This window comes from Mustela lutreola, chromosome 10 (assembly GCF_030435805.1).
Source record: "Mustela lutreola isolate mMusLut2 chromosome 10, mMusLut2.pri, whole genome shotgun sequence".
In the NCBI taxonomy this organism is placed as follows: Eukaryota; Metazoa; Chordata; class Mammalia; order Carnivora; family Mustelidae; genus Mustela; species Mustela lutreola.
Genome location: NC_081299.1, coordinates 55,847,500 through 55,867,996, shown reverse-complemented (window position 1 = coordinate 55,867,996; position 20,497 = coordinate 55,847,500). Strand labels below are relative to the sequence as shown.

Genomic DNA, 20,497 nt, shown 5'->3' with positions numbered 1-20,497 from the left:
ACCAAACTAGAAGTACAAATTCTAGAAGCATACACACCTGAATGGCCAGCGTCTATGAACCCAGGACCTCCCCATCATTGCCCCCTGGCTGGGGGTTCAGCTCCTCTCACGTGGGGTACACTGGGCACACTCCCCTCAATCCTTCCTCTGTAGAAGGTGCAAATAGAGCCGCCAAGCCTGCCCCCTCAGGCTCTGGCGCTCCAGGCCTATCCCCGCAGGTCCCTCAGTTCCCCGCCCCCCCCCCACCCTCTGGCAGCTCACAGGTAGCCTCTGACTGGCTTCCGAGGCTGTGATTGGTCTTTCTGTTGCCACTGCCCACCCTCCCCTCACCCCCCCACCAATGCAGACTGCAAAAGCAGTGAATTTGCCCGCCGCGCGCTCAGTTGCCACCATCGCTAAGGCTGACTCAGGGAGCAGTGAATTTGCCCGCTAGCGCACTTGTTCCTGCCTTGGAGAAAGGTAAAAGCTGTCTTCCGCTTTTATTAGGGGGCACTCCAAAGTGAGATGTAGTGGGTAAACCGATCTGGGCTGCTGTGGGTGAGAATGGGAGGCCTAGTTTTTGTGGAGGTGGCTATCTGTCCCTCGATGTCCTGGGGACAGTCCCTGTAGGTAATCGGTCTTACGGCACGGGAACAGAGAGCATCCTGGCCCCGTGGGCTCCCTGGACACTCTGTCCTTACCTCCATTATTACTAAACCGGGTGTTTGGGTGTCTCCAAGCAACAGCAATTGACAAGTGGACAGCGGGGTTCGAGGCTAGGCTTTACCGGGGCTTCTGCTCCAACACAAGGGAGACGGCGCAAGGAGAAGAATCCTCAGGCTGACTCGCTGGGGCGAGGTCAGGGAGAATTTTTTAGAGAAACTTAGATGGGAAAAGGGGGACTCGAAGCACATAGAAGCAGGAATTTATTAGCACCTGCGCACTTATTATCCTTCTTCATGCATAACGCATCTAATTAACGTGATAAATCTCCACCCTTGGGCATGATTTTTAGTATCCTAATGAGGACAACAGTCAATGAAAGGACAGTGATGGGGTCCATCTTGGCGCAGACCGTTTTGGTCTTCCCCAGTCTTCGTATCGCAGCCCGTCCTCCCGTAAACGTCCTGCCTCCGCCTTTCCCGAGACATCTCCCCACTCAAGGGGCATAGGTTTCAGCTACCAAGGAATGCTGGGTTTCTCCCTCAGGGTTAAGGGGACCTGACTCCAGTCCCCACTTTGTCTCAGGTTGGCGGGCTGCCCATCGTTTCAGCTTCTCATTCTGTATTTAGATCGGAGTAGTGGTGTGAAAGAAAACGGATGTGCTGGTGCAGTAAGCCTAAGGCATCATAGGAAAAAAGTCTGAGCCAGCCTCTCCTCCCTGCTCACACCGCCTTTTGTGGCGCCTGGGATGGGCACTGAGCCTGGTTCTGCTTCAGAGGAGGGAGGGAGATGGGCTTGGGGAGTGTTCCTAGACCCTCCAGAGTATCCCCAGGGAGCGGCTAGACAAGGAGACACGGGGACACCCTTCTAAGTTCAAACTCCCATCTCACTCTTCTGTTCTTTCTCCCTAAGAATCTTTTGCTCCTGGTTAAGTGACAATAACTTGCACGCTCCTCTCCCCGCCAATTCCTGTAATGGGCAATAGTTGCTTTGGCTTTAAGAAATGGCCAATTCGGCGTCTGCGGCCTCTGCCCACCCTGATTATCATCCCTGCCCTCATGCCCCAGAACAAGAACAAGGACTGCTGCGTTGTGCTTGGCACCGCTGGCGTGGGCAAGAGTGTGTCCGTGCAGAGGTGGGTGCGTGTCAACTTTCCCGATGCGTACCTGCCAACCATCGCAGATACCAACCTCCATGTGCTGAGCTCCAACCACGGCGTCGGGGCGCTGTACAGCACGGAAGCCACCGGCAGCCCCCGCTACCCGGGTCTGCAGCGCCTCGCCGTTGCTAGGGGCCCTGCTGTCTTCCTGGTTTACTCCGCCAACAAGAAGCAAACCGTGGAGGAGCTGAAGCCTTTCTATAAGCTGATCTACAAAGTCAAAGACAATACCTTGCATGAATACCCTATCGTTTTGGTGGACAGCAAATGCCAAGAAAGCCGCTGGGAGTCTATGGTAAGTGCTGCCTGCGCGTTGGAGTGGAATTGTGCCTTCTTGGAGACCTCCGCTGAGATGGATATCAGTGTGCAGGAGATATTTCACACGCTGCCAAACCAGGAGAAGATGCCTGCCGCCTGCCTTCACCATCCCCAGAAGAAATCCCTGATGCCCGAGACCGCGGAGAAGCTGCTTAACAAGTGCACCGTCATGTGAGCCCCGGGGTCCTAGGATTGCAAACTTCTTCCCTTAAGTGTGCGGGAAAACACGGAGCGGTCCCAGTGTAATGTGTTACGTGTGTGAACGACTTCTGTGCTGTGGTTTGGGTAACAACTAGGTGCCAAGGAGGACAGGAAAAAAAAAAAAGGAGAGCTATGCATTTGAAGATTACTTGTATAGACGTTAGAGATTAATATTTGAAATAGAGAATGAAATGCTTGAAAGGAATTGAAAGAGGCCACTGCTCTTCTCGGAGCTCTAATTATCGTGTGTTATTTTACAAACATTCCAAGTCCTAAAAATTGCCATTGTGTATTTAATTGTTAAAAAATGTGTTTTGGGGACGCCTGGGTGGCTCAGTCCTTAAGCGTCTGCCTTGGGCCTAGGTTATGATCCCAGCACCTTGGGATGGAGCACCATGTTGGGCTCCCTGCTCAGTGGGGAGCCTGCTTCTCCCTCTCCCACTCCCCATGCTTGTGTTCCCCCTCTCACTGTCTCTCTCTGTCAAATAAATAAATATTTTAAAAATGTGGTTTTGCCACCAAAACTGGCAGATGAATTTCAAACAGACATGTTAAACAAGATAAATAAATGGATATTCTAGAGCTGAGCATCGAGGGTGGGGGTAGAGAAAATGGGGAAAGTGGAACTTGCTTACTAAATGTGTGCCAGTTGTTTTCAAAGTCATTTAAAAATGTTTGGGTATTTCATGTAGCAGTTTTTGTGACTCAAATAAAGCTTTTCCTGCATGCAATCAGCTTTATAATGTCTTTTTCACTGGTCAACAACAAAAATACCCATTGCATTAAAATTTCAACCACATCTGGGTGAGGTTTCTAATAAGAACTTGAGGCACATTCCCTCCTGAAATTAGCCAGTGCGGGCAGGGGTGCAGTTAAAGGGTCCCTGCGATTCAGAGCTGGTCTGTATCCATAACCATTCCTAGGCTGACATCTGGAAGAACTCCAGACATCTCTGAAAAGGGTGCTCTCTCTCTTGCTGTCTTGGAGATGGTGGAAAGCAAGCCTCGCCTTTGGCTGCCTCAAAGTCTTCCCTCAAGAAATGCTGGATATGGGGAGTGGGGAGGGGGATGGAAAGTAAGGGAAGAAATGGTGGAATGTGAAATTCAAGAAATTCTTCCTTAAGGGAGTTTTTTAAAAAAAGATTAATTTTATATTTGAACATACTTTTTTGAGTAAGGGGATACCTACCTATACATATCTTTTTGAGTGTGATTTTTTAAATTGGGGGAAGGAGTTTCTTGATTTGGTGACTTTTTTGCCATGAAATATTTATTATTGGACAAATATCACTGAATAATTTTTGTTTTTAAAAAATGTTAATGCTTTATTTTAGAGAGAGAGATAGCACAAGTGTAAGGGGGAGAGGGAGAGAGAGAGAATCTCAAGCAGACTCCAAGCTGAGCATGGAGCCCCATGCTGGGTTTGAACCCAGGGTCCTGGAATCATGACCTGAGCTGACACCAAGAGTCAGATGCTTAACCAATGGTACCCACCCAGGCACCCCAATTTTTGTGTTTTAAAAGTAGTTTCCTATAGCTTGATTCTTAGGGAAAAAGCACACTGTTGAGAAGTGCTCATAAATACAAGGCAAATTTGGGGGAAGATCTATTTGCACATGTACAAGAGGATAATAAGTTGCATTTTTGGATAACACAGTTGTTAGGATAGCCAAGTGGAGCTTTCCAGTGGGAATTAGACTGGGGTCAGGGGCTGGAGACAATGATTGTGAGTTTTCAGCATAGAGCTGGTAGCAAGGCTGTGCAGGGAGAAAGTGAGGCAAGATAAATAGGTTTAGGGCAGAATCCTGAGCAACACAAGCACATTAGAAAGCTACTGACCTAGAGGAAACTGCAAAGGACACTTAGAAGTGACCAAATGAGGAAACTCACAATGTGCAGTAGCTCACTGGAGAAATGAGTTTCAAAGACAAGCATGTAATGTACTCTATCATAGCAAAAATTTCTTAGAAGCTGAATAAGATGAGGATTAGAAAGCCTTGCTCATATTTAGCAGTTAGGAGATTTCTGGTTTCAGAAAAGATAGAGTAGTCCCTCTATTCCCCCCCAGGTACTACGTCTTACAACTAAAATAACTCTGGACATAACATAATAAAGGAACAAGGGAAAACACTTAAAGGTGGAAAGCAATGAACTGCCTAGGAACCTGGGGATTTGAGGAACAGCATGATGGTGATTCGGGATTTCTTATTGTCCGTCCAGGTCAAGACCATGCAGAATGCCTCCAGGTCAGAGCTGCTAAAAGGTACAGATCAAAAACAGCAAAATGGGGCACATTTTCCCTAGCCAAAGCACCAGGAAAAGATTGGTTTAATAATAGAAAACCTTCTTGATGATATGTACCCAAACATCAAATGACATGAGCAAAACCCCTGCTCTCCCCTCGCCCCCGCAGGGGAGATCTGGTTTTCCACCTCATTACTCCCTGCCCTGCAGAGGCAGATGGTAGTTTCCTGATGTCCCCTCCTGGTGCTGGACACGAGGACAGTGCAGGGAGTCAATCTCTACCCTAGAGCAGCAGGTCCCCCAACCCTTTCCCCACTGGAAGATGGATGTCCGTGGGGCTGAGCAGGGAGTTCCTGCTCTCTGTGCCCTGTCAGCGGGTGTTTGGCATCAACACCAGCAGCAAGGCCGATGACATGGTGTGGAACGGAGCAAGCCAATGGTCTATTTCTCCCCCTCCCCTTCTTGAGTCTCTGCGCCTGTGTCCATAATCAAAAGTTTGGGACACGATGATCACTTCCGTCTCTCCCAAAAAGTCCTAAGTGAGAAAATTTACATATTACTGCTTGGATGGGAGCACAGAGGATATAAACCATTCTAACCATTCTCTGCACTAACAGTTTTATTCAAAGAAGCTAGAATCTATAGCTTCTATTTTTGCACCATCCAACATCATAGCCTCTGGCCTTATGTGATGTCTGCACTTTACTATTGGCTAGTCCAAATTGAGATGTATTGCAAGCATAAAATAGACTCTGGACTTAACTACAGAAGGAGCAATGTAGACAAGCTTATATATTTTTAAATTTATTACATGTTGAAATGATAGTATTTTAGATAGGTAGGGTTAAGTGACATATATTATTTAAATTAATTTGATGTTTCTTTCTAGTTTTTTTTAAAATTTTTTATTTTTAAGCAATGTCCACACCCAAAATGTGGCTTGAACTTACAGCTCTGAGACTAAGGATCATGTGTTTTACTGACTGAGCCATCCAGGCGCCCCTCTTTCTACTTCCTTAAATGTGACTACCAGAGGGGTTTCTAGGTGGCAGAGTCAGTTAAGCATCTGGTCTTGGTTTTGACTCAGGTCAAGATCTCACGGTCCTGAAATCAGCCTCCATGCTCAGCGTGGAGTCTGCTTAAGACTGTCTCTGCCCCCTGCACCCCCACTAGTGAGTTCTTGCTCTCTTACTCTTTCTAAAAGAAATCTATGTTTAAAAATGATATTTAATATCTTTTAAATTTATATTTAATATTTAAATATTTAAAATATTTAAATTAAAATATTTAAAATTATATTTTTAGCTCATCTTTATGTCCTACATATCTTCTGAGTAGGCAGTGCTGATATATATTCAGAGTGGCTATTGGAACTTTTTTTTTTTTTTAATTTTTAAATTCAGTTAGCCAACATATAGTACATCATTAGTCACAACTAATTTCTATACATAGCCAGGATCAACAATCAAGAATCGAAATCGAAAAATGTTAGCATGTATATAAAATAATATGTGTCATCAGATGTCTAAGTAACTTCATGAAATTCAAGATTAACAGAAATGGAACAAAATCCACTGAGATGTATGTTTGCATATAAATTAATTTGAATAGTACATCTATCAGCTACATTTATAAACCCAGGCCCATGGGCTCAGAGCTTGAAAAATAAATATGTCAGAATGTGTATTCAGTGAGTTGGTGAGGATTAAAATAAATGAAAACTGAAAATATGCCCACTGCATTGATATGATATTTTCCCAGGCTACGGATACTGACAACCCTGCGAGCCACTTGACACCAAGAAGTGGAAAGTGGAGGAAAGAAACCTGATGTGGGAATAATACCATTTTGTAAACTGAGATCCAATACAGTTCACTATTCAACATTAGTATTATGGGGATATGGTGGTATATTCATGGAAGTCATCCATTTTGTCCTCCAGATGAATAAATGTATCCTGGAAAGGATCTCACAGACTCTGAATAGCATTAGAATTCTCTTTCTGCCTCCCTCCAAATATCCTTCCTGGTATCCTTTCTGAGTACATCTCAGCCACACACCCTTTTCCCAACCAGCCTGGATGATTTGCTGCCCCAGCAGGCATATTAAGTAGTTGTTCCTTCGCTCTTTCTTCATGGAAGGTGTTTTTACTTCCATTTTCTGCCTACCAAAATTTTATTCACCTTTCAGAATCTAGCCCAAATACCAAAGGCCACTCCCACTGAAGTCTTCCCTATTTTTTAGTAATCATTTACAAAGAGCCCTGGGGTACAGAGTCCCTGTCTTCAAGAAGCTCGTGATCCAACACAGGAGATGGGGAAGAAGATAAAAATACACAGCAGTCTGTGGCTGGTGCCATGAAAATGAGTGCACTCTCCACCCTGCTATCAGATTGGCCTTGGAAAAATGCACTTAAAATGCACTAATTTAGGGGCACCTGGGTGGCTCAGTGGGTTAAAACTCTACCTTCGGCTCAGGTCATGATCCCAGGGTCCTGGGATCGAGCCCCACATCGGGGGGGGCCTGCCTCTGCCTACTTGTGATCTCTCTCTCTGTCAAATAAATAAATAAAATCTTTTTTTTTTTTAAATGCACTAATTTAAAAAATTTAAAACTGCACTTGATTGCCCTGCTGCTTTTTTCAAGGGTCCTCATTTGCCAGAGAGTCTGACAAATGTGCATAAAACTATGTGGACAAAGATGAATGTCACAGCATTGTGCCTTCTACTTGGGTGTGAATCTCACTTCTGCCACTTACAGTTTGTGGAGGAAACACTGATGTTCTCAAGGCATTGTTTTCCTCAAATGTCAAATGGGGGTGATAATAATACCCAAGATGACTGTGAATTGATATAAATGAATTAATACACATAAAGCACTTAGAATAGTGTCTGGCATATTATAAGCAATCGATAAATATTAGCTTTTGCTAGTATTAATGAAAGACTGAAAATTGCCTAAATGACTTTCAATATGGTTCAGCTATATTAAAATAATGAGGTTTATATGGGCCAATACATAGTATCTCCAAGATTTATTTTAAATTTTCTCCTATTTGAGGGTTAGTGTGTATATGAGTGTGTGATTATATATATAATAGAAAATTTTTCCAGAGAGATATTGAAGTAATTGATAATTGGCGTTGGCTTTGAGGACCATAATGATGACTTTCATTCCGTAACCTTTAATGTAGTGTGAATTAGATTATCATGTATTTCTATTACGTTTCTAATTATTGGGGGGAAAAAAACTCAAGTAATTTCTTCATGAGTTCCAGCGGGAAAAAACAGAGTGGGGGCTAGAAACCAAGTTTTCTGACACCAACCCCAGTGCTCTTTCAATTTTATTCAACTTTAAAGTAACCTCATCGAGGAACCCCCAGGTCTAATTGAGAGAAAATAACTACGAATGTATTATGCTTCTAACATACGGCCTTTAACAGACAAGGAACAGAGGAAGCTGGGATTCGTTCAATAAGTATCCTAAAGTCCCATGCTGAGGTCACCCTAAGACCCAATATGTCACCCAGAATGAACAAATATGGGCTTAACCCTGTGTCTTTCTTCTTTTGCTTTTTGGCTGCTCCCAGCCTTGTGAGGTGTGTGAATGAAATCAAGGAATACCTATGAAAGCCCAGCACAGAGCCTGACACACAGTAAGGCCTCAGCTGCTTCATTGAAGTGGGCTGATGCTACCTTCTCTTTCTACCTCTCCTAGACCTTTCCTCCAAGGTTAATGCAAAAGTCTTTCCACCCAACATGCATTGCCCCTGCACTCCTGGAGATTATGTATGTAGGCACATCTAAAAAAATTCTATTTCTGAAAGGTCTATGCTCAGATATGGGAGGTAACTATCCTGCTACATTAATGCACATCCTGTTTACTCCCGTTGCTCTGAAAGCCCCTGGAACCTCTTTGTAAAGGTAGTCATTAGTACAGAGTGAGAGAGGAAAACGGGACTCAGAGAGAAATTACTGATAATTGAGGTCCTCTATCAGTGTGTTTTCTTCTATATGCAACCTGGAGCTGAACATTGTGAAATATGTTTGTTCCCAATGTAATTGAAATAGGAATTAAGTAGTGTGGTAGGGCTGGGCTATTTGGGGACAAGGCCGCTGGTCACATGTTTGGAACTGTTGCTTGAAAATGCCCACCTGAGTGAAAATGCATCCTGTCCCACTGACCCGGGACCCTCTTTCTGGTGCTAACTTCGGTATAGGCTCTGCCATTCTTAGCTTACCTGGCAGACTCTAAATATGTCTGTGGGCTGTAGGTTTTTCTTGTCTGTAAAATGTGAAGATCTCAGACTCAAGGTCCACAGTCAGCAGGTAGGGAGTCTATGTGGTGACCTAGAGGAAGATTATGCCCAATCTGGAGGGAAGCTTCTTCTACTCACTTCTGTTGGGAAAGGCGGATCTGGCGTTACAAAATTTTGCTAATTTTTCTTGGGAATCTAACAATTCTTAAATATTGGCAACCAATTAGAAATCGTTCATACAAATTTTTGTTTGGTTGTAATTGTCAGGCCTGCCAGCCACCAGTTAGAAACCTCAGGCTAGAGAATAGCCTTAAGGAAGTATTAAGGAAAGTTCCTTAATACTCAGAAATATTGTGATGTCTTCATTATCATCTAGGGGAATAAAAAAGTATGGAAGCTCTTCATTGAAGAAGAAGCTCTTCATTGAAGAAGCTCTTCACTTCTATTTCATAGAACTGTTGCAATTTGTCCTTCCTAAATCCCAATTTCTTTTTCTGGGAAATGATCATACAAGTAACCTCCTCACATCACTAGACTATATGAAGTGTGTTCAAAGCTGTAAATGTAACAGAGATGAGGATTATTTGGATTATTGTTTGAAGATGGAAGATGGCAACAATCCATGGTAAAAACAAAATTACTGACATTTTATGAAAGGAGGAATCCAGACTGGACCTTCAACTAGGGGATGTGGCAGAACCTCATGGTCAAGAGCATGGACTCTGGGGGTGAGGCCTTCTGAATTTGAACTCAGTCTCTCTTGCTTACTAATCATGTGAATTTGACCAAGTATCTTTGTTTCCTCATTAGCAAAATGAGGATAATAATAGCTCTTCCCTTATGTCCATATGCATATGCCTACAGTGAACCCCAGTGATTCCCATCTCATCATGTTTATAGTTCTGTAGAATCCCTCTTCTTGAATGGGGCCAGAGAAAGGGCTCTGTGACTTGCTCCTAACCAATAGAATATGACAAATGTAATGGAATGTCACTCTTATAATTATGCTACACTTGATAAGAACTGTATCTTGACAGACTGGGGCTAGAGTTTTTGTGAGCTCAGTGAAGTAAGGAGTCATGTCAGAGAAGCCCATATGGCTAGGAGCTGGGAGTAGCCTCCAGAAGCTGTGTGTGGCCTGTACATCTTGTAGGACCTGAGGGCAGTCTCCAGCCAGCATCCAGCAAAAACCTGGGGCCCACAGTGATACCGATATGAGATGAATTCTGACAACAACCTGAATGACCTTAGAAATAGATTCTTCCCTGGATGACTCTCCGAATGAGAACACGACCAGCTGACCCATGACGGCAGGCTGGTTAAGACTCGGAGTAGAGAATCCAGTTATGCTGTGCCCAGACTCCTGACCCACAGAAACTGCGAAATTATAAATATGTATTATTCTAAGCTGCTATGTTTGTGATAGTTGGCTACCCAGCAGTAGAAAATAGACTCTCATATTGTTATACATACTACATGAGTTAATATTTGCAAATTGCTTTCATTTCAATGATATGAAAGTATTATCATATTCTGCATGATCCGTTCATTATCAAATACTTGCATGCTGAAGCTTTTGCTCCAGATTATGGCTGTCCTGGAGATATGAGTTACTCCTCTGATTCTCTGAAACTCGTGAACAAACATTTTACACAAAAAATCCTTCTCTTGTCCTCTTTGGTAATGCCACACTCACCACCGGTACTCCCACCAAGAATTTCTGAGAGCCTCTTTGGGTCTTTTTGTAACCTGATCCCCAAGATGGCATGGCTATTCCAAGAGTCTCACCAAAACTCTTAATGAAAACAGAATCTTCACCTCTAGCCCTAAACCATAGCTCAATAACAGGCTTCAAACTGTTCCTCTTCCTTGCAACCCACTCACTCACATCTCTTCTTTGCCTAACTCAGTTTAACTCTACTGCCTCAGGTAAACCTTCCCTGATTGTCAAGACTGGGTTATATCTCCATTGTAAGTTCCCACCACACCCTGTCATTTCCCTTTCCATTATTATATTTAAATCATTTTCTAAGCGGTTAGAGTTTAAGATTATGAGTATGAGGTTATGTGTGGCTTTTATTTACTGGTGTATCCTAAGGTCTAGCATGGTGCCTGGAACTTGATAGGTGCTGCATAAATACATGTTAATGAAGGAAGTCACATTTCACAGAGGTCGTTGTGGCTCAGAAAGGTTAAGTACCTTCCCAAGTCACAGAGCGTGTAAGGGGCAGAACTAAAATTCAAGCCCAGATGTGCTCAATTCCAAAAGTCCTGATCCTAACCACCATCATCAAGAGCAGAGCTCTGTGTTCTACTTGCCAAGTTCACTTTCCCAAAGAAGAGCACAAGTCAAACAAATCTGAAGGTGGGATTTTATTCTTAAGTCAGAATAAGAAACTGACTTTCCTGTGCAGATCAGAAATAAAAACTAAATATATGCTTGGAAGTGTAGTTGTTCCATTGCTCCCAGAGCATAGTAGAAAAGGATGGTATGATCAAAGGGGCTTGGAACTGCTACATGAAGACAGGTCAGGAACTCGAGGAAGCCATGGAAAGAAGGTTCTAGATCCTGGAGTAAAGTGAGCCAACCAATGGAGCCCCTAATCCGAAGGGAGTTATTTAAAAAAATAACATGAAGTTATTAATAACCAATATGTATTTTGGGGTCTTCCTCCGTCCTCATCTACCCACCCATCCCCAGCCATATATCCTTCTGTCAAATATTTAGTAGGGCCTACTAGATCCAAGAATTTGTTTAGGTGCTGAAGATACAGAAGTGAGTGCAACAGACTGAGCTCTTGCCCACAAAGAACATACATTCTAGTGAGGTGAAGGATGGAGGAAGGGGACAAAGAACAAATACGTAGATATTATTTAATATAATCTCAGGCATCAACAAATGCAATGAAGAAAAATAACCCAGGATGAGAGGACCATGTGAGACAGGGGAGCTTTTTGGATTAAATGGACAGGACACTTCATTAAGCACAGGACCAAAAACAGGACTGCGTGTGATTCTGAAGTGCATACTAGTACTCCTCCAGGAAAGGAAACCGTGATTAGGACAGTGATTAGCTAACTTAAGTGTCCTAGACTCGTACTCAAACCCAAACCCACCTGATGCCAAAGCCTGCCTTCTTGGCACTTATGCTTTCCAGTCCCAGGGATCTGGGCTGGTCTGAGCTGAACCAGATAAGGCCGGGTTTGTTGCTATTACGTTCACTCTAGCACAAATATTTATGAAGTTTGTATGATGTATGAGACGCTGTGCCAGGCTCTGGAAAACAGACTTACGTCCCTGCTCTAAAAGGAGCATGAAGTCTGGTCAGAAGACGGGCAATTAGCCAAGCACTCAGAAGGCAGCAGACTAAGCCCCGGGTCTGCAGTAAGGGTCGGGTTTGCAGGAGCAAGGTGGAAGCAGAGCTTCGTGGCCACGCCCCGCAATCCCAGCGCCCTCCCTGCTCAGCCCCGCCCTCCTCTGGATCCCGCCCCCTTTCCCCTCTCTCTCACATGCTCCACCCACCAGCGGCCCACCGAGCTCGCTGTTGGCTCAGGCCTTTTATGCGTCACTTTCTGAGCCTTACTATGTTTTGTTTTCTTCACAGAGGTATTGCTGCCTACAAGCCTAGCGTAGAACCTTTGCTTCCATGTCTATGTACTATCTCCTCCCCTGGGATCTCAACTCCTCGAGAGCAGAGGGTTTGTGTTGTTTCATTCGGTATTATCTTCCAGGCACCTTGCAGCAGGGTCTGGCACAACGCAGACCTTCGTACGTGTAGGCTGAGTACTTGAATGAAGGAAAGAATGTCCAAATGACCCTCTCTGTGCTTGGTGATACCTCGGGGGCCTGGTAAAACTACAAACGCCGGGGCCTCACCCTGGAGAGTTAGAGCCGCTACTTTTGGAGAAGGGCTGAGCATCTGAAACCTCCAAATGCTCAGCAGTTAATTCTGAGGTGCTAGAGCCAATTGTTAAATACTGAGAAATGCAGGGAGCTGCTGTTCAACACAGCCGCTGTTAAAAGTTAGAGTACACAGCACACAATTAAATATATTGCTTAATTACATTTAATGTTAGTACTCAAATCCCAGAATACTCAAGATTCATCACTGTAATTCCTAATCGTGTTACTACGTTGTGCTGTGATCTCGGTTCTTGAATGTTTTCTGTTGATTATATCTCATGGCAGGAAAAACTCTTATGATTATATCTATGACTGTATCTCATGGCGGAAAAACTCTTGCTGGGTACTGAAATATGCAAATGTATTAGGTAGGCAAGGGGAGGACAGGGGAAAAGTGTTCCTGCTGGAGTCATTAAAAAGAAGCTTGAGGGGCACCTGGGTGGCTCAGTGCGTTAAGCCTCTGCCTTCGGCTCAGGTCATGATCTCAGGGTCCTGGCGAGGCCCATATCAGGCTCTCTGCTCAGCAGGGAGTCTGGTTCTCCCTCTCTGTCTCTGTCTCTCTCTGTCTCTGCCTGCCTCTCTGCCTACTAGTGATCTCTCTGTCAAATAAATAAATAAAATCTTTAAGAAAAAAAAAAAGAAGCTTGAAGGAGAAAGAGAGAGGGAAACTCTAGGTGCTTCCATTGGGCTAGAACAGTAGTTCTCACATTTTTAAGAGTTGGGACCTCTTTACAAATCTAAAAATTATTGAGGATCCCTTAAAGTTTTTGGTATTTACAGTATTGAGTTAAAAAATTGAAAAACTTAAAAGGTGTGTTTATTAATTTAAAATAAGAATAATTAACCTATTTTGTACTCACAAAATTACCTATCTCCTATGAAAACTGTCTTTTCTAAGCAAAACATATTTCTTTTTTTTTTTTTTAAAGATTTTATTTATTTATTTGTCAGAGAGAGTGAGTGAGAGTGAGCACAGGCAGACAGAGTGGAAGGAAGAGTCAGAGGGAGAAGCAGGCTCCCTGCGGAGCAAGGAGCCCGATGTGGGACTCGATCCCAGGACGCCGGGATCATGACCTGAGCCGAAGGCAGCTGCTTAACCAACTGAGCCACCCAGGCGTCCCAGCAAAACATATTTCATGAGGATATATATGTATGTATATGTGTGTATAGATGTATATATGTAGTTGTATGTATATATATGTGTGTATATATGTGAACACACACAAACTTTTTTTGTTTTTAAAGATTTTATTTCTTTATTTGAGAGAAAGAGACAGTGTGAGTGAGAGAGCACAGGCAGGGGGAGCAGCAAAGGGAGAGGGAAATGCTGTAAAGGGAGAGGGAGAAGCAGACTCACTGCTGAGCAGGGAGCCCAGTGTGAAGCCCCATCTCGCCCTGAGATCATCACCTGAGCCAAAGGCAGCTGCTTAACTGATGGCGTCACTACATACAGATTTTTAAACATTTCTTTAAACAACCACATACTTGGTTGATTAAAATATGATGTAATTTAAGTCATTTTCTATCGTTGGATATTTTCTTTGGTTCCTGTCTTGTTTTTGTAGGTGCAAATAGTGCTATAGGGAACCGTTTCACACATTAACCTTAGTCCTCGTTGTTGAGGATCTGCGTGCAATTCCTAAGAATGAAATTACAGCCTTAAGGAGGTATTATCATTCTTAATGTTCTGGATCTCTATTTCTAAATTGCTTTGTTGAAAGACTGCACCAATTTGCATGTCGACCAGCCCTGGGCAAAAGTTCTACCAGTGGATTGCACATTTTGCGTCGGCTTGTAAGCATCTAGCCTTGAATTAGGTCAGTGATGCCAGACCACAGTATCAAATTGGATTTCAAATATTTTGACTTGGACTATGTATCAGATCAGGACAGCTTTTTCTTGAAACCAGGTTTGCGTAGTGGACCGGGAATTAAATAAGTAATTGTTTATGTTGTGGGAGTAGAAATGAGGGCAGACGTCATCAAGCTCATGGCCTCACAAGGCCTTTAGCTTTGAGAAAACTAAGGAAACTGGAAAAGGCCTGACTTTTCAGATACCTTTGTGTTAAATCAGCTTCAGCATAAGCAATCCTGATTATTTGGGGCCTGAAGACCCTGAATTTTTGTCCTTTTTCTCTCTCTTCTCCTGATGAGCTGGGAGCTGATCAACTCACTTTTCATTAGCACTTCCAGCAGAGAACTGGAAGAAGGAATAAAAGGAAAAGAAAATCAAAACTTCCCAGGCTGATTCTTTGACTAGCGGGAGGATAAAATGAGAAAGTAAGTGAACACTTTCACCATCCCTGTTCTTTCTGATCCCCAAATCACAGAAAATTAGAACATTGTCTTAGAAATGATTGGGAAGTTTTTTTTAGGTCTTTCTTTCTTTCTTTCTTTTTAGATTTTTCTTTCAATCACAAAAGATGCCTGATTTTTCCAACTCTGGATATTATGTCTCAACTTTTTTTAAACCTCTAGCATACAGAAGGTCTCCTCTCTCTCCAAGAGACTCTTGTGATTTTGTCCTATCTTAGAGTGTTCATTGTCATTGCCGGGCCCAGTTTGCTTATCTGCACAGTATGCATGAGGAGCACATTAATCCAAGCTAAGGGGGCGCCTGGGTGGCTCAGTGGGTTAAGCCTCTGCCTTCGGCTCAGGTCATAATCCCAGGGTCCTGGGATCCAGCCCCGCATGGGAGTGGGGGGGTGTCTCTGCTCAGCAGGGAGCCTGCTTCCTCCTCTCTCTCTGCCTGCCTCTCTGCCTGCTTGTGATCTCTGTCAAATAAATAAATAAAATCTTAAAAAAAAAAAATCCAAGCTAAGGGCCCTCTTGGGGGGGAGTAAAATTTGGAAGACCCTCTTTTTGGCATTTCCTTTGCGCAAACTACAGTTCCTTCCTGTGACAGTTATGCCATTCTAAGTGCTTCTCAGAGTTTTATCACAGTCAGTCCAGATGAGGACAGGCACTGTTTATAGTGCCACAGTTGACAGATAAAGAAACTGAGGTACAGAGGTTTTAGTAATTTGGCCTAGGTCTCACCCACAGTATGATGCAGAGATACCTTTCCAACCAAGTCAGCCCTGGCCTCAAAGGGAGCGCTCTCAAAACACTGTGCTGTGCTGGCTCCATAAGAAAGCTCTTCTCAATGAGACTCTGGAGATCCGATCCTGTGGACTCTGCTTCCTGATATCAACCCCTTTAAACAGGTCTGGCTGGCTTGCCTCAAGCCGAAAATGGGACCCAAGCCTCATACCTCACTGCAGTATAAATTAAAGTGCTTGTAAAATAACTTGATGCATTTATTGGCCTTTGCTAGCTCAGTGACCTTAGGAAAACTTACTCACTTTCCTTGTGCCTCAGTTTATGTATCTGTCAAATGATCACGATAATAGTATCAAGTTCAGGAGATTGTTGTGAAAATCAAATGATTAGATACATATATGTGAAGTGCTCAGAATTGTATCTGGCACAGTGAAATTACTCTTAAGTACTGTTAGTATCACTACATTACATTATATGATAAACTACAACTATGTTCCAGGCACTGTGCAAAGCACTGGAGAGAAAGGACTAAAGACAGGTGGGTTCTTCCCTTTGGGTCTAGTGAGGGAATTATTTTGAACAAATAATGACAAAGGTTAACTTTGGGTGTGTTACAAAGGAAAACTGCGTGTTGCTCAAGGAGCAAACAATTTAAAGCTCTAACCAGAACTGGGGATCAGGGAAATCTTCAGTGAAAACATAACTTAGTGTGGCAGACACTGAAATATTATTTTATCCTTGGGGTTATTCCTTCCTTACTCTATGTGTTGCCTCCTCTGTTTTCTTCACCCCTCCATCCAATCAATGAACAAGGTCTACAGGCTTCAAGTCTAAAATATACACCAGTCTCTCTAACTCCACCATTGGAAGTATCATTATTGCCATCTTGCCTCCTGGAGAAATCTCTGGAAGTTCTTTTCCCGTGTGCTCTGTCACCTCTACTAGCCATTCTCCTGCATCATCTTGTTAAAATCTAAATGTAAATTTAAATGCTCCAGTGGCTTCCATTTATACTTAATATCTGAGCCCCTCCCCCATGGTTGATAATGCTCTAGATGGCCTGCCTCACCCTCCTCTCTGAATTATGGTTTATTTCTCTGTCCCATCACTGTGCCCTAGAACTAATGCCTTCCTTTTTCTCCTGAGTTTATAAAGCTCATCCCTGCCACACACAACTCAGTTTCCTAAGAGGTGATCTCAGAGGGCATATGGCCCTCTCCCATGCAACCGCCACCCTCAAGAAAGCCTGGTGTTCCCTTTCCCATGATCCTTTTATTGCGTTCTCAATAAACACCACCAGCACTTATCTTGCTTGTTCACTCTACTAGGATGTGAGATCCATGGGATCAGGGGCTCTGCCTTTCAATTCACAATGATCCTCAGCATCTAGAACAGTGCCTGGCACATAGTAGACACTCAATATCTGTGATTTGGTAACTGATATTAACTTAAGCTGAGCCGTAAAAGAAGGATGAGACTTAACCATAGTAAGGATTGAGAGTCCTCGAGGCAGGAGAACAGTATGATCAAAGGTCTTGCTTGGAAGAGTATGGTATCAGGTGAACTATAAAGAAGGCAAATGCAGCCAGAGTACAAAGAGTGAAGGAAGGCCTGGTACAAGATGAATCTGGCAAATGAGTAGGGCCCGAACATGCTGAGTGCTGTAAGTCATGCTCAAGGTTGTAGATTTGTGTAAGGGCAGCAAGAAGCTGCTATAAGGCTTAATCAACTGTTCAAGTTAGTGTTGTTGGTTTTTTTTTTTCAGATTTTAAATTTATTTATTCGACAGAGAGAGAGAGAGATCATAAGTAGGCAGAGAGGCAGGCAGAAAGAAAGGAAGCAGGCTCCCTGCTGAGCGGAGAGCCCAATGCGGGGCTCGATCCCAGGACCCTGAGATTATGACCTGAGTCAAAGGCAAAGGCTTAACCCACTGAACTACCCAGGCGCCCCTCAAGTTAGTGTTTTAAAAAGAAGTTTCTATAACTAATGGGTGACTTTAGAGTGGACACATAACATCAGATCATAGTTCCCCTTCCCTTAACTTAAACTTAACAAATACCCTGTGTAGCGAATAATCACAGTAGGATTATTTCTAAGCTTTAAATTTAAAAAGCAAAGGTTTGGGGCACCAGCGTAACTCAGTCAGGTAAGTGTTGGACTCCTGATTTTGGTTCAGGTTGTGATCTCAGGGTTGTGAGATCAAGCCCTGCTTCAGGCTCTGTGCTCAGTAGGGAGTCTACTTCTCTCCCTCTCCTGCCTGTTCCCCCCTCACACATGCATGCTCCCTCTTTCTCAAATAAATAATTCTTTATAAATAAATAAAGTGATAAGGAAGCAAAGATTCTGAGAGCATAGACAGTTGTTGATGATCAAGGTGACTTTATTCTGGCCTCTCTTGGCTGGAAGCTACATGGACAAAGAAAACAGGGTTGTGCTTAAGGAGATCACCTGACTGCCCTACTGCCCTTGGTGTCTCTTCTCCTCCCTGTTCTAAGGAGGGAGGGCACCAAACATGGCATACATTTAGCGCCTTTGGTTATGATAAATTTTCTAGTTCCACTTCCTTGTGAAAAGAGCATCATGAATCTCGTGTCTTCAAGAGATTCTTTGCTCCATGAGTTTTAACAACCTTCTTTAGTGAGTGTGGAAACTTGGCCTCTTGTTGTCCATGGTTAACTTTGAAATCTCAGACGACCCGATCCATTATACCACTGGGCTGCAAGAGCAGTAAGGCCATTCCTCCATCTGCTTCAATGTACGTCAGTCTTTTCCATCTGTAACTTATGAGTCCTCTGCTCTGGTCTGCTTCCACAACGCTCTTCCGCCTGCTGGACTCTCCCAGCATCATGGCCATCCAGAACTGTGGTGGCTGTGTGGGGGGGGGAGAGGAAAGGAGGCAACAATTACTGAGTGCCTACTCTGTGCCAGGCGCTGGACCCGCCTGATCTCATTCAGTCTGTCTACAGCAATCCCTTCCCTGTTCAGCTGATTAAGAGAACTAAACCACATTTTTTTTTTTTTCAGGTGAAACCTACCAACACTTTGGGATCAAAGTCCACAATCTCTGTTCAGACTACCCCCACGCTGGCTCCAACCTCATTATTTATCACATTGCGAGAACCACCTTTCAGTGTTTGTCCCGGCCTCGGGTTTTTCCCCCAACTCTTCCCTGCTCCATGAGCACCCGGCTCATCTGACTGAAGCACACATCTGACTGGGTTGCTGCTCTGATCAGAAATATCCCCAGGGCCCCCATTGCGCATGGTTTATTGCCCAATAAGGAAAAAAAAAAAAAACAATCATGCTAGAGGTACGATAAGGGAAGAGGGCTGTTAGGGCGAGGTGAGGGGAGCAATTCAGGATCTTTCTGCTGAGGGAGGAGAGACATCACAGATAGTGGCAGAGCTGGTTCTGGTGGTGGATCGAGGGATCTCTCTAAAAAAAGGCGACTGCAATGAGCGAAGGCACTGAAAGGTGAAAGTCGCGGCTCTGGCCACTAGTGAGACACATAACTGGTTGTTACTGCACCGTGAAATCTTTCTCTCAGGGCTCCAAGGAGCAGCCTAGCAACAAGCAGTGATTTGTCACGGCTGGGCTGGCAGGCAGTTTATCTGATGTTAGTGCCTGTGTGAACTGCATGATGATTTATGAAACTCAATTTCTCCATCAATGCAGGCATCCAGATTCAGTAGCACAGTGAGGGAGCGCTAAGGGAAAGGCAGCCTCCCCCCTCCATCGTCCCAGCTCCGCCTCTATGGAACAGTGAAAATCAGATTTTGGATCCAGGCCATGGAAAATAAAGCCATAGGGCTAGGACAGAGCTTCTGGTGTGATAAGGAAAACGATTCCAACAGCAATAACAATCCTGGAGTTCAAATACCATGGGGTCTCTTTAGCCTTTCCCCTTTTGCCTTCTGTATTGGGCTTTGGAAATAGCTCTTCTCCTACGAGGCTAAGTGAGGGGTGTCTGTGCCCTGGGAAGGTCAAGTAGACACCACAAGGGTACCAATGAAGGGGCTTAGGGAAAGGGAGGCTTCATCTGTGAGCCGAGGCATTTTCTGTCTAGACTTAAAGCTAAAACGGCAAAGAGAGTCTTCAACATTTTCCCAGATCTGCTCATCGGGACCAAGGCTTCAGAGAGGGATTAGGTCTAAATCATAGCTAGTAATAAAGAGGGTCCATTTCCCCAGGCTCCTTCTCTATGTATGTTCTCTTTCTCTAAGTTTTCTTTCACGAAACTTGGCAACTTAGGATCCATGCAATTGGTTTGTCTTTGAGGGTAGATTAGTCCCAAATTTGAGAATTGTTATGCTCCAGGGCCACACAGAGAAAAATAAGGAGGACTTGAATTCAAGCCTTGTGGTTGGTTTGTTTGGGACTCCTGCAGGCTCTGAGAGCAGGCTCTAGATGCGAGGTTGGAGACAGAGTCAGTGTCAGCTGCATTCAGCCCAAAGCAGAATTCCCACTATATACACACTTTAACCCATCCCAGGCTACTTGCCCCTCTTACACTACTTCTGCACCCCTTACACTTCCTCTCTAGGCTTGCGTGTGCATCTAGCCAGTTCATAGGAGTCAGTGGATCTATAGATTTAATGCAACTCCTATAAAAGCCTCAGCATGGTTTGTGAGACATAGACAAGCTTATTATAAAATTTATATGAAAAAGGGAATGTGCTAGAATGGCCAAAGTAATTTTTAAAAAGAGAAATAAACGAAAATAAAAAATAA

At 43.8% G+C, this 20,497-nt stretch overlaps 1 protein-coding gene across 2 annotated transcripts; it reads left to right on the top strand.

Moving 5' to 3' along the window:
- The first annotated feature begins 364 nt into the window (after positions 1-364).
- Positions 365-3,073, top strand: DIRAS3 (DIRAS family GTPase 3). 2 transcript variants are annotated; one of them, XM_059137853.1, is made up of 2 exons: positions 365-459; positions 1,555-3,073. In XM_059137853.1, the coding sequence occupies exon 2, from the start codon at positions 1,617-1,619 to the stop codon at positions 2,292-2,294; it is 678 nt and encodes a 225-aa protein (XP_058993836.1). In that variant the 5' UTR covers positions 365-459; positions 1,555-1,616; the 3' UTR covers positions 2,295-3,073. The 2 variants fall into 2 exon arrangements, with proteins under 2 accessions (XP_058993836.1, XP_058993837.1); XM_059137854.1 differs by lacking the exon at positions 365-459 and adding an exon at positions 492-837.
- The last annotated feature ends 17,424 nt before the right edge of the window (positions 3,074-20,497 follow it).

Coding starts and splice junctions, on each gene's coding strand:
- DIRAS3 (XM_059137853.1), top strand. CDS start 1,617: ATGGGCAATAGTTGCTTTGGCTTTAAGAAATGGCCAATTCGGCGTCTG.